Below are 13,041 nucleotides of genomic sequence, written 5' to 3' on the forward strand. Positions count from 1 at the left end.
TAGCAAAAGGTTTACTAACAAGGGAATCACAAATCACATGAAGCAGATAAAGAATCAGAGTCCACGAAGTACCTCCATGCAAAGAATCATATTTAAAAATGACATCATCTTCTTATTTTTGCCAACTCTGCTAAATTTTAGGAAAAAAAAAGTCCACCTAGAAGAGTCATGTGCAACAAAAAAATGCAACTGATTAGGGGAACCAAATAAGTCCATCTTTGAAAGTAACCAGATGGAATGAAAGCAGAAAGCTTCCTCTTTCGGCAGAAAATGAAACAAAGTAGCAGTTTTTCAAAGTTCTAAAAATTAATATAAATGTAGTTATTGAATTTTGAGCTTCTTTGTTGTTGACAAAACCATTACTGCATATGTCTAGTCTGCTCTCCATTCCCTTTATCTCAAGAGTTTCTTTCTATGACTACTCTAAATTCCCGCCATCCTTTGGGTAGAAAATGAAGCAAAGCACAAAAAACAGTAGTACAACTATAGAACATTTTTATTTACACTAAAATTTGATGTTAACTGTTTTGGTGTATATTCACAAATAGCATGAGTCACATTAGGATAGAAATTCCATGGTTCATTTAATTATATTTAAAAAATTCAATCAACAAGCATTTACTAAAACACTACTCTGTGCTAAGCATAAGTAAATGCAGATCTGGAGTTATGAGATAGGGAATGGGCCTGTGATTTCATTGATATAGGGAACTTTATCTACCAAGGCAGGTAGCCACCTTCTCTGTAATTTATAGTTACACAGGGTTGTCCAGAGCACTGAGAGGCCAAATATCTTGCCCAGGATTACATAGTCAATTTGTGCAAGAGTGCAATTTGTGCAAAACTTAAAACCTGGTCTTCCTTCCAATGCTGCCTTCTATCCAGGAGGCCACACTGCCTCTCAGGATATATACAAATTCACACTGCCTCTTAGGAAATATAAAAAAAAAGTACACTGTATTTGAGAGGGAAGTAACTAACAACTGGGGGAATGAGGAGAGAAGGGATGGCACTAGAGCTGAGCCTCAAAGAAAGTCTAGGATTATTTACAGTGCCATGAGAAACAATGAACATGATGAATAGAGAATGTGTGCAAAGACTTGCGTAAACCGATGTGAAGTAAGCACAGCCAGAATAACAATATACACAATTACTACAACAACATGACATCATCAGCCCTGCACTTGAGGAATATCAATTTGGCAGCTATGTGGAGAGAGAAGGATGAACTGGATGCAGGAAGAGTAGGCAAGAAGGGATAAAGACCTGGACACCACACAGTGGTGGCTGCGTAAGTGGAAATTAGCATAGAACAACTGCACTCAACAAATTTAATTTAATAAATATTTATTAAGCACCTACAGCACTACGTGCAAAAGCACACAACTGTTGATGCTAAAGACACTTCAACTAAGTAAGTCATTTTGATTATCACAGATATCCAAATTGACAATAAAAGACCTATGAAGGAAGATGCTATCTGCATCCAGAGAAAGAACTGATAAATAGATGTATAGAACGATTTTACATATCCATAGCTATATCTATCTATACATACATACACATTTGTGCCTAATAGTAGCCAGCAAGGGTGGGGGGAGGAAAAAAATTACATGATAACTTTATTTATATTTAAAATAGAAAAAGTCCCTGCTTTCAAGGAGTCCACACTTTAATGATGGAGAAAACACAAAAACAACTGTACAAAACAATCCAGATATAGGATAAATTAAGAGATAATCAACAAAGGGAAGGCACTAGCATTAAGAAAGATTGGAAAAGATTTCCCATAGGATTTTAAATAGGACTTGAAGTCAGGAAAATCAGGAGGCCAAGGTGAGGAGAAAAAGAATTCCAGGGCAAAGGGGGCAGACAGTGAAAATGACTTGAGCTTGAAGATGGAATGTGTTGTCTAAGGAGTGGCATAGAGGCCAGTGTCACTGGATTGAAGAGTGCATGGGAGTTGGTAAGGTGTAAGACTGGAAAGATATAAGGTGGTCAAGTTATAAAAGGTTTTGAATGCCAAAAAGAGAATTTAATATCTGTTCCTGGGGTAACAGGGAGCCAATGGAATTTAATGAGTGAGAGGTGACATGGTCAAACTTGTACTTTAGGAAGACAATTTGTCAGTTGAGTGGAGGATGGACTGGAGTGGGGAGAGGCTTGAGGCAGGGAGATTAACTAAAAGGTTATTGCAATAGTCCAGGCACAAGGTGATGAGTATCTGTACCAGTAGTTGTAGTGTCAGAGGAGAGAAGGGGGGGATGTGAGATGTAATGAAGGTAAAATTGACAGATCTTGGCAATAACTTGGTTACAGGTGGGGGAGGTGCATGAAAATGTGAGGAGTTAAGAATGACACCTATGCTGACAGCCTGAGTGAACAGGAGGACCATGGTGTGCTTGACAGTAAGAAGAAAGCTGAGAATCAGGAAGGATTTGGGAGGAAACATAATGAATTTAGTTTTGAACACATTAAGTTTAAGATGTCTACGGGACATCCAGTCTGAGATGTCTAACAAATCAGTTGGTGACATGAGTCTGGTGATCAGCAGAGAGGGTAGGGCAAGACAAAGTAGATCTAGGAATCATCAGCAAAGTGATAATGATGAGATCATGAAGTGAAATAGTACAGAGGGAAGAGAAGAAGGTCTAGGGCAGAATGGGTAGTTATGACCTCAATGAAACTTTAGATCTCTAACCAACATCATGATAAATCAAAGGTCCAAAAGAATGAAGATAAAAATTTCCTTAAAATGCAAAAAGAGATGCACATTTTTGGACATGGCTAATATGGGAATTTGTTTTGCTGGACTATGTAACTGTGTATTGAGGGATTTGTTTTTCATATTTAAAGAAAAATTTGTCAGTGTAGGAGAGGGAAAAGGAGGGGTAATGAGAAAGACATATTAATAGACATGTTACGTTCCAGAAAGTGTTTAAAGGTTATAAAGTTAAGAGGCAACATGAAAAAACAAGAGTGTTGGACTTAGAAATATAAGACCGTGATTAAAATCCTGCCTCTAATATTTACTGAACTGTGTGATCACAAGTTAACCCTCTTTGAACCTCAGTTTCCTCATCTGTAAAACAGAAATTATACCTACTTTATGGGTTTTTTGGTGAGGCTCAGATGAACTACTTCAAATATTTTGTGAACTTTAAAGCATTACATAAAAGCCAGTTATTATTATTTATAAATATTAAAAATGGGTAATTTCACCTAAATTTATTTATTTATTCAGTGCCATATCAAACAGCAAAAATTATTTTATAGAGCTAGAAAAAATAATTTAAAAATTCATTTGCAAGAAGAAAAGGTCAAGAATATAAAGGGAATTAATGAAAAAAAAAAAGTGAATAAAGGTAGCCAAGCTGTGCCAGATCTCAAATTGCAGTATGAAGTGATAATCATGAAAACAATCTGATACTACCTAAGAAATAGAGTGGTGGATCAGTGGAATGGAACAGATTGGGCACGCAAGACACAGTTGTAACTGACCATAGTAATTAGTGTTTGATAAGCCCAAAGACCCAAGCTTTTGGGAAAAGAACTATTTGACAAAAACTGCTGTGAAAACTGGAAAACAGTATGGCAAAAATTAGGTATAGACCAACATCTTGCACCATCAAAATGGGTACATGATTTAGATATAAAGGGCAATACCAAAAACAAGTTAGAGGAGCAAGGAAGAAGGGAGGAATGTATGACCAAACAAGTGACAGAGAACATTATGAAATGCAAAATGGATAATTTTGATTATATTAATTAAAAAGACTTTACATAACCAAAACCAATGCAACCAAAATTTGAAGGAAAGCAGAAAGCTGAGAAACAATTTTTACAGCAAGTGTCTCTGATGAAGGCCTCATTTCTCAAATATATTAGAGAGAATTGACTCAAATTTGATAAATGGTCAAAGGATATGAATAGGCAGTTTTCAGATGAAATTAAAGCTATTTATAGTCAAACCAAAAACTGCTCTAAATCACTATTGATTAAAGAAATGCAAATTAAAACAACTTTGCGGTACTACCTCAGACCTATGAGATGGGTTAATATGACAGAAAAAGAAAATGATAAATGTTGGAGGAGATGTGGGAAAATTAGGACATGTACTGCTGGTGAAGTTGTGAACTGTTCTAACCATTCTGGAGAACAATTAGAAACTATGCCCAAAGGGCAATAAAATTGTGCACACCCTTTGATCTATCAACACTACTACTACTAGGTCTGTATCCCAAAGAGATTTAAAATAAAAAAGGAAAGAAACTATTAGTACAAAAATATTTTGAAGGGAGCCAAAACACCTGATCCAGGAATCAGGCTAGTCCTAGAGAAGTTAGCTCCGGGTTTTTCCAGTGGCCAGTCTGTATTGTCCAGTCCTGGTTTTCTCTGTGATGCGACTGTAAATCAGAGCCTTCCTGATATTTGGTGATCCAGGGCTGTGCCTGGTTCTGGGATTCTAGCCAGAAGGTGTTAGTTCACCCATACAATTTAGACACTATTCATCTGGCTTGGAAATCATCAAAGGACATGATAAACATCAAGGCCTAAATTGACATCACCCTCTAGCATCTTGAAATTGAACAAAGCAGTATTAGAAAACTAAGTCACCTATAATTACCTTCTTTGTTTCATTACTCTATAAAAACCTTGCTCATGGTATCAATAAATGGATTGCATTGATCAATCACGCCTGGACACTAGCACTTTTTTGGGCTAGTATGTTATTTTAGAGCTGGCCTAATAAACCACTCAAGTTATCTCTACAATATTTATAATAGCTTTTTTTTCCTAGGACATTTCATAAACATTTAAAAGACAAACTAAGACAAAAAAAAATGTGTGGTGGGCAGGGGGTCATGGATGTGGTGATCAAGAAGGGATGAAAGCTTTTTATTTTATTTATTATTTTTTTTAAGCAATTGGGGTTAAGTAACTTGCTCAAGGTTACACGGCCAGTTATTTCTGGGTGTGATGCTGAGTATCTGGGCCCGGATTCAATCCCAGGTCATCCCGACTCTGGGGCCGGTGCTCTTCTCACTACGCCACCTACCCACCCCACATGAAAGCTTTTTAATAGAAATGAGTGTTGGGGCAGTTAGGTGGTGCAGTGAATAGAGCACTGGCCCTGGAGTCAGGAGGACCTGAGTTCAAATATAGCCTCAGATACTTAACACTTACTAGCCATGTGACCTTGGGCAAGTCACTTAATCCCAACTGCCCTGCCTTGCCCCCTCCCAAAACAGAAACAAGCGTTATACTTTATCAAAAAATTTTTCTGCATCTATTGATATAATCTTTTGATTTTTGTTACTTTTATTGTTGATATAACTATGTCAAAAGTTTTCCTTATGTTAAATCCTGCTTTCTCATAATGTATCATCTTTGTAATGTACTGTTGTAATTTCCTAGCTAGTTTTTTACTTAGGATTTTTGCATTCATATTAATTAATGAAACTGGTCTATAATTTTTTTCTCTGTTTTTACTCTTCCTGGCTTAAGTATCAGTATCATATTTGTTTCATAAAAGAAGTTTGGTGTTCCAAATAATTTATTTAATATTGGAATTAATTGGTCTCTGAATGTTTGACAGAATTCACTTACAAATCTGTCTGGTCCTGGTGCTTTTTTCTTAAAGCTCATTTATGGTCTGTTCAATTTCTTTTTCTAAAACAGCTCTATTTATATATTCTATTTCCTCTTCTGCTAAGAAGGGATAGAAAATAGTAAAAAAGGTTCCACAATTTTTTTCCTCCTTTTTTTTTTTTTTTACAATTTATATACTATTTTTAATTTACATTTTAAAATTTAAACAGCTTTCTGGGAACAAACTCTGCTCTGTGAGGTAATGATGTTTCTTTTTTATTAGACTTGAACCTATTTAAAAAAACCTCCAGGAAGTCTCAATGCTTGTTTTTTAAGGGGAAGCCACAAGCTCATTTTAGTTGAAAGCTGACTGAATATTAGTTATTTTGCAACATTAAAGTGATTCCATGAATCTACACAGCCTCCTCACCTCTGTCTTCAAAGTCTCAGACTTGTCTACGTGCAGGTTCCACTGAATTCATTACAATAGAGATGGACATTTTATACTCATAATGATCCAACATCTGTGCAATTTTTTTCACGAGACACCCCATGGTTATTCCTCTTTTCTATTTCATCAGGATCAAATTTCCACCATATTTCAGGTTCGTGGAACTCCACTTGATATCCTTTGCCTGTAGCCATTTCCACATAAGGTTTCATTTTCCAAGCTTGGGTATTAGTGTTATCTATTAAAACTGGAGATTTTCCCTGATAAATAGCTTTCTTTTTTCTGCTCTGGTTCCAGTCATGGGCATCACCAAGTTGTCTAACGTTATATATATACCTGAAAATAATCATTGGTGCTGAAGATGATGCCACCATGATTCTGACCAAGCAGAACACGAGACTATGTCGTTTTCCCTGAACTGAGTAGACCTCTTAAAAGGATAAATAGCCTCTTTAGCTTTTCCTCTTGGAACTGCTGGTTTATAAGTCTGTCTATTTTCTCCATCTGGAATAGAGAAGGGTCTTCCCAAGATTCTTCTCTCATTTCACAGAAACCATTACTTTCTCATCCATCTTGTTCACTGTGGCCATTTCTAGATGTTTGTATGATACTGTTCCTCCCATAACAATCAGATTATCTGTTAGTCTGATCAAATGTCAGGCAATTCCAATTTGTGGTGCCACTGTTTACATTACATCCATTGTACATTTCACATAATTTAACATCTTGAGCATGGAAAACATTTGGCAGTGGAGACAGACAGGGAGAGGGATTAAACCTTTGAAAACTTAAATGACAACTGAATCCAGAAGGAAAAAGACCATCAGGAACTAGAGGATCCCACTGCTTGCCATTCGGGCCTAAAGGAAGGAACTGGACTGCTAAAAAATGCAGGTTCCACTTGTCCATTAACTGGATATTCAGTGTTCCAACCACCTGACTCATTACTAAAATACTGATCACCAAGGGATGAATGTATAGTATCAAACCAAGTATCTTTCTTTTCTTCATCAGATTTTAAATTGTCATATTAATGGCCTTGACAATATAAGCTAAATTCTTTTTTTACTCTCTAGCTCCAAAATTTCTTTGTAAAACTCAGATAACTATTGTCTCTATTCAGTCAGAAGACTGAAGAAGAAGGGTTCTGTTTGTTTTCCACTGTACCAGTGACTTGGGTGTGAAGCTTTCAGACTTTTGTAAAGAGGTCCTGTAAATGCTTTGCTTGTGCTATTCGACTTCCTCTCCACTAACTGGGATATATACCGTGTGATTTCTTTCCATTCTAATTGCTCTAATATTTCCAGAGACATAAGTACAGTTATTTCTAGATACTTCACTGATGTTCATGGATACTGCTGTAGGATTTGCGTGCTGTAAGCTTTCTGAAAGAAATGATTCAATATTATCTGGTCTATTATAAGAGATTACATCCCCCAAAAGTTTCAACAAAACTGTAGTTTCAGTTTTGCTCTCCCGAGTTTTTCCATTTTCCTTGTCATCAAAGATGGATAAAGGTATCCAGTTGTTCTCTGTTTTCTCTTAGGATGTGTGAAAATGGTCACCACCATCACGGAATATAGTATAAATCTCTTCTGTTGATTTCAGTTTTTTATCGCATGTTTCACTTGCTAGGTTTTTTTTTTAGAATGTCTCCCAAAGAATTAGATTAATTTTCACAATAATGCATCGTGAACTCTAGAGTAAACACCCACAAGAAGAACAGAGGTTACTGGGAGGCCAGGGCATGGGGAATGCCATTAATTTAAAAATTAATTTTAAAATCATTTTTATTTTGAATGCTGTCAAAAATAAGAAAGGTCTACTCAAACTCTTACCTTTGAGGCTCACTTTTAACAATGCTAACTGGAGCTTCTGGAATCAACTTTTTCCATTTGTAGCCTGAAAACTGGAGAGATTTCAGCATTGAAATTCCTTCTTCTAAAGAAGACTTCATCAAAGAAGCTCGATTGTACCGCTGCTGAGATACACAACCAGTCTCCTTATAGCCTGGGGAAAGAAAACAGAGGAGCAAGATGAGTTTTTAAAAGCCAGTTATGTCAAGTACAGAAATCACAGGGAGAAGATATAATTACCTCGGAAAGTAAGTCTGCTATCAGCATTATCAGGCCGGAGAGACACACGAAACTCCACTCGGCTAGTAAACATTCGATATGGTTCACTGGTGCCCAGTGTGGTAAGGTCATCAATCAAGACCCCAATATAGCCCTCTGTGCGACTAATGATAAATGGAGGTCTGCCACTGGCCCGAAGACTGGCATTGATGCCAGCTATTATACCCTACAAAAAAACCAAAACCAAAACCTGAAAAATTTTAAGGATAATTATGAAGTTAATACAGATGTGTCTTATTTAAAGAGGATCACAACCTGATAGCATAAGAAAATAATATGAAGCCCACCAAAGAACTTAAGTGAAGCTTAAAAATATGGCCCATATTTTGTAACTGAGAATGGCTAATGAATTAGAAAGGATAAATGCATTGCTTCTCTTCTACACTTCAGAAGTGCAATGCTTTAAGAGGCAGTGAGACATAAAGGACAGACTATCAGAATCTGAAGTCAAGAAGTATGGGGTTGGGGTGGCCAGGTAGCACAGCAAGTAAGAGCACCAGCTCCAGTGTTGAGAAGACCTGGAGATCGAATCCCGGGCTCAGACACTTAGCACCCACCCAGAAACACCTGGCCGTGTAACCTTGAGCAAGTTACTTAACCCCAATTGCTTAGGGGCGGCCAGGTGGCTCAGCCAGTAAGAGTACCGGCTCCAGCGTTGGGACGACCTGGAGATCGAATCCTGGGCTCAGACACTCAGCACCACACCCAGAAATAACTGGCCGTGTAACCTTGAGCAAGTTACTTAACCCCGATTGCTTAAAAAAAAAAAAAAGAAGTATGGGGTTAAAATTTTGCCTCATACCGTTTGACCCTCAACCATGTGACCAAGGGCAAGTTATGTTAATTGATTGGAATGTCATTTTCCTCCTCTGCATACAAAGCATCCAGAGGACCTCAGCATCTATAGGGAACCCTTCTTCCAGATGGACTCTAAGCTTTATATGCTTCATGATAGTAGCAAACACTTTTGTGAAATATGTCTCCCTGTTTTATACCTTACTTGATAGAGTAATCAGTTATGTCTGTGGTGGTTGTTATGAAGGGATATTCACACATATATACGAAACTAGTTGTTGGACAAGAATCTTTAAGGCTAAACTTTACTCTACCTAGTTGAAAGCTTTCTGTACTAACAAACAATAAAGACAGCAGGAAACTCCAGTTTCTACACCTTTCAGGCAACCGTGTGACTGTGAAGGTGAGGTCTGCTGTAGGAAACATCAGCAAACTATTCCCTTCTCATATTTTAATCAAGGATATTCTTAGTACATGTGTAAATTATTTTTGTAATGATGAGAAATTAGTAATTTTTAATTATTGGTATTCTATCGATCAGCTTTTTGATAATATTCTCTGTGATCTTTTTTCTGTTCTTTTGGTTATGTTCCCTTCTTTGAGATAGCTTAATTAAAAAAAAAAAAAAGACAACCTTTTATCATTGTGATCTTGGCAAATAGTAACATTTCCCTTTATACGGAAGAACAGAGATTATGAATACCCACTACATGCAGTTTAGCTCTTTTTGTATATTTCAAATTTAATATGGGACAATCAACACTTTTCTGCTTGTGTGTCCTCTTCTGACTTTTCATCTGCTTTCTCTGTTGTCTTTTAATGATCTGCTGATTCTTTTTTCTTTCCTTTCTTTTTCTAGCATGACATTTATTATCCCTTAATTTATTCCTCTCTTCTTCCCTGCCCTCCCCCAAAATTTATCCCTTTTAAGAACATAGTATAGTCATACAAAACAAATCCATAGCTCTATTTTAAAATGTATGGCTTATTCTGTATCTCTAGTCCATCAACTGTCTGCCAAGATGTGGGAAACATGTCATGCTGTTATATATCACCAGCTTTGTGGGATGGTGATTGGTCTTTATGTTGATCAGAGTTAAGTTTTTCTTTATAATGTTATAGTCACATTGTATAAAGTTCTCCTGGTTCTACTCACTTTGGTCTGCTTCAGTTCACACAAGTTTTTCCAATTTCTCTGAATCTTGTCTAGTTTAGCCACTCTTTCCTGAGATCCCAGCTCTTGACATGTTCCAACAGGAAGACAGTTTTGAGGGGGTGCAGTAAGTATCTTTATACCTCATTCATAATGAATATGAAGGGCTTGATGCCCCAGAAAAAGATGTAACGAAGTAATCAGGAGCATTTGGTTCTTCTTTCTTTTTAGTTGCTACTGGAGCTTTCTTCTTTTGCTTTAGAACTGTTCTGGAATGAGAGGGCAGATTCTTTTTTCGGGGGGAGAGGGCAAGGTCATTTTCAGTGGAGGGGAATTCCCTTCAGGACTTGATGAGAAACTTAGATAAAAACAGATTGCAATAATTCCAGGGTCATGAGAATCTTAAGTTCCTTTAGCAAATTCAGTATTGTAGTTCTCATCTGAAGAACACATGTGCAGACAGGGTGTGGGTATCATGAAGGTACAGAAGGAAGGGAAGAGTCATTCTTCCCTTTACACTTATGTGCTGCTTTCTCTTAGTTTCCTGCTCTCTGCCAGGGAACATTCAGGTCAAGGACAGTCATGACTTCGTCCTGCTTGGCTGTGACTATGATATTGAAAATAGATTATGAAGTCTGATAAATCTATTCTAATTTCTGTCTTAATATCCTCCTCTAGCTTGCATCTATATATATTTTGTGATCAACTCACTTAATTAAACCTAATGTCAGACTCTGTACAGACTTGCTTATATTTCCACTGTTTTTTTTTATTTTAAGAGGCAACATCTTCCTCTACAATGATTTACTAACATGTTTATACTCTAAAAATGGTATTATTTTTGGTTACCACCTTTGGTAATGAGATAAAATATTTACTGATTAGGTTAGTTTCAGGAATCTTTTGAACTCTTTGGTGCGGCATCTATTTTACATCAATTAAAATTCTGTAGGAAGTAGTTTCCATTTCCAACTTCCTTAGTGACAGCAAGTCATTTGATTAGGTCTGGTTGAAGCTGTTATTTTAGTGTTGTCTTCTTTATGTATTCTTTCTTCTGACTTAGTTGATTTTTATCTCTACTGAAACTAATCATTAGTTTGTATATAGACAGCCAATTCAGAAATGACTGCAAGTCATCACTAGATGTTTTCTTTTTGTTAAAAATATGATCAATTTGGGGCGGCCAGGTAGCACAGTGAGTAAGAGCACTGGCCCCAGTGTCGGGATGACCTGGGATCGAATCCGGGCTCAGACACTTAGCACCCACCCAGAAACACCTGGCCGTGTAACCTTGAGCAAGTTACTTAACCCCAACTGCTTTAAAAAAAAAAAAATATATATATATATATATATACATATATATGATCAATTTAATTATCCATGTAATAGTTTAGTGTTCATCATATCCTTCCAAACCTCTTAATGACGTATTTATGACATATGTATAGATATAGATATGAGGCTTCTTAGTAAAAATGAAAGAAAAAACATTTATCTAATATTTACCATGTGAAAACCCTGTGCTAAGCAATGGGGATACAGAGAGAAAAGCAAGACAGTCTTTACTCTAAAGGAATTCATATTATAATATTCCAAATTATTCATTATGATATTATATGATATTCATATTATAATGGGAGAGAGAACACACACACACACACATATAATTTCATCTGCAAATCAGAAATAAAAGCACCATGGTCCTCTTACGGTATAGCAGCAAAGAAGATGACAATACAGCCTCTTTAATGTTATTTCCACTGATTAAACCACATCCATTTATCAAGTTTAATTATGTGGTAGTACTGAGGACTTTGGCAGTAAGAAATTTCTTTTTCTGGATTTTTAGTAGCTAAAGAAGTAGAGGCTGCAATATCTCTAAAAGCAGATACCACGTTGAATCCACAAAGGTTCATTCATTTCTTGGATAATGGCTGCAAAGGCTAGTCTAGAAGCTGAATCCATGGCCGGGGGGTCAGTGGGGGTGTGTGAGGTTCTTTCTGTGGCTCTTGGGCTTACTCAAGATCCCCGACTATCTGTGTTAGGGTCTTGTTTGGAATATATGATGTCCTGTCTTTTGAGTCATCTACAAGCCTTTGTTATTGTTCCTTTATTAAATCTGAACCATACTTTCCGACATACTTTTTGCTATGTTCTCCCTTTGCAGTAAAGTCGCTATGAAAATATGTGGACTTGGCTTGAAAAATTTTTTCAACTTCTTCATGTAACAAAATAGACAGTAACTGCCCTTGTAATTCCACAAAACTAGCAATACAATGAATAAATATTCCACTTCCAATTGTTATTTTATAGCCCCAAGGTATTGCCATTTGATCTGCCATTATATCCTAAAAACATGGGGGCTCTGTCATCTGTCCTTACACTTTAAGGACCACCACATTTGGTCTTTCCATCTGACCTTCAGCTCAACTGTCCTGTATGTGTTTTCTCCCTAACAGAATGTGAGCTACTGGAGAGTAGGTATTACCTTGCTTGCTTTTCTATTTGTACTCCCTAAAGCATGGCTTAATGCTACAAACACTGTAAGTCCTTAATGAATAAGAATCAAACCCTACCTTAGATACTAACTATGGGTGACCCTAGGCAACATTAACCCCATTAGGACGTTACTTTTCCTCATGTATAAGATGAGGGAGGCTGGACATGATTTCTTCAAAGGTTTTTTCCAAGTATAAATCTATGATCTTACAAATGCTATCCCATTACACTCCATATATGGTCACTTACTTGGGCGGCTGCTTCTTCATAACCAGTGGTACCATTGATTTGTCCAGCAAAGAAAAGCCGCTGAATCAAATGAGTCTCAAGAGAAGGAGTGATCTGACGGGGGTCCAAATAATCATACTGAACACCATAACCTATCCAAAGAATAAGCAAAAAGGATAAGGTAACAT

At 36.8% G+C, this 13,041-nt stretch overlaps 1 protein-coding gene and 1 pseudogene across 1 annotated transcript in view; both read right to left on the reverse strand.

Annotated features, from left to right (window-relative positions):
• The window catches only part of MTO1 (mitochondrial tRNA translation optimization 1), a 40,070-nt gene that overhangs the window by 10,118 nt on the left and 16,911 nt on the right, over nt 1-13,041 (reverse strand). The window contains exons 7-9 of the mRNA XM_069067026.1: nt 12,875-13,005; nt 8,140-8,344; nt 7,882-8,053 (exon numbers count right to left, since the gene is read on the reverse strand). Of these exons, the coding sequence (XP_068923127.1) occupies nt 7,882-8,053; nt 8,140-8,344; nt 12,875-13,005 (508 nt within the window). The remainder of the gene's footprint in view (nt 1-7,881; nt 8,054-8,139; nt 8,345-12,874; nt 13,006-13,041) is intronic.
• On the reverse strand, nt 3-7,792 carry LOC138145389 (NEDD4-binding protein 2-like 2 pseudogene; annotated as a pseudogene).

The sequence above is a fragment of the Petaurus breviceps genome, unplaced genomic scaffold (genome assembly GCF_028583685.1).
Source record: "Petaurus breviceps papuanus isolate PSGF00001 unplaced genomic scaffold, PetGlider_PUasm1.0 90734, whole genome shotgun sequence".
Taxonomy (NCBI): domain Eukaryota; kingdom Metazoa; phylum Chordata; class Mammalia; order Diprotodontia; family Petauridae; genus Petaurus; species Petaurus breviceps.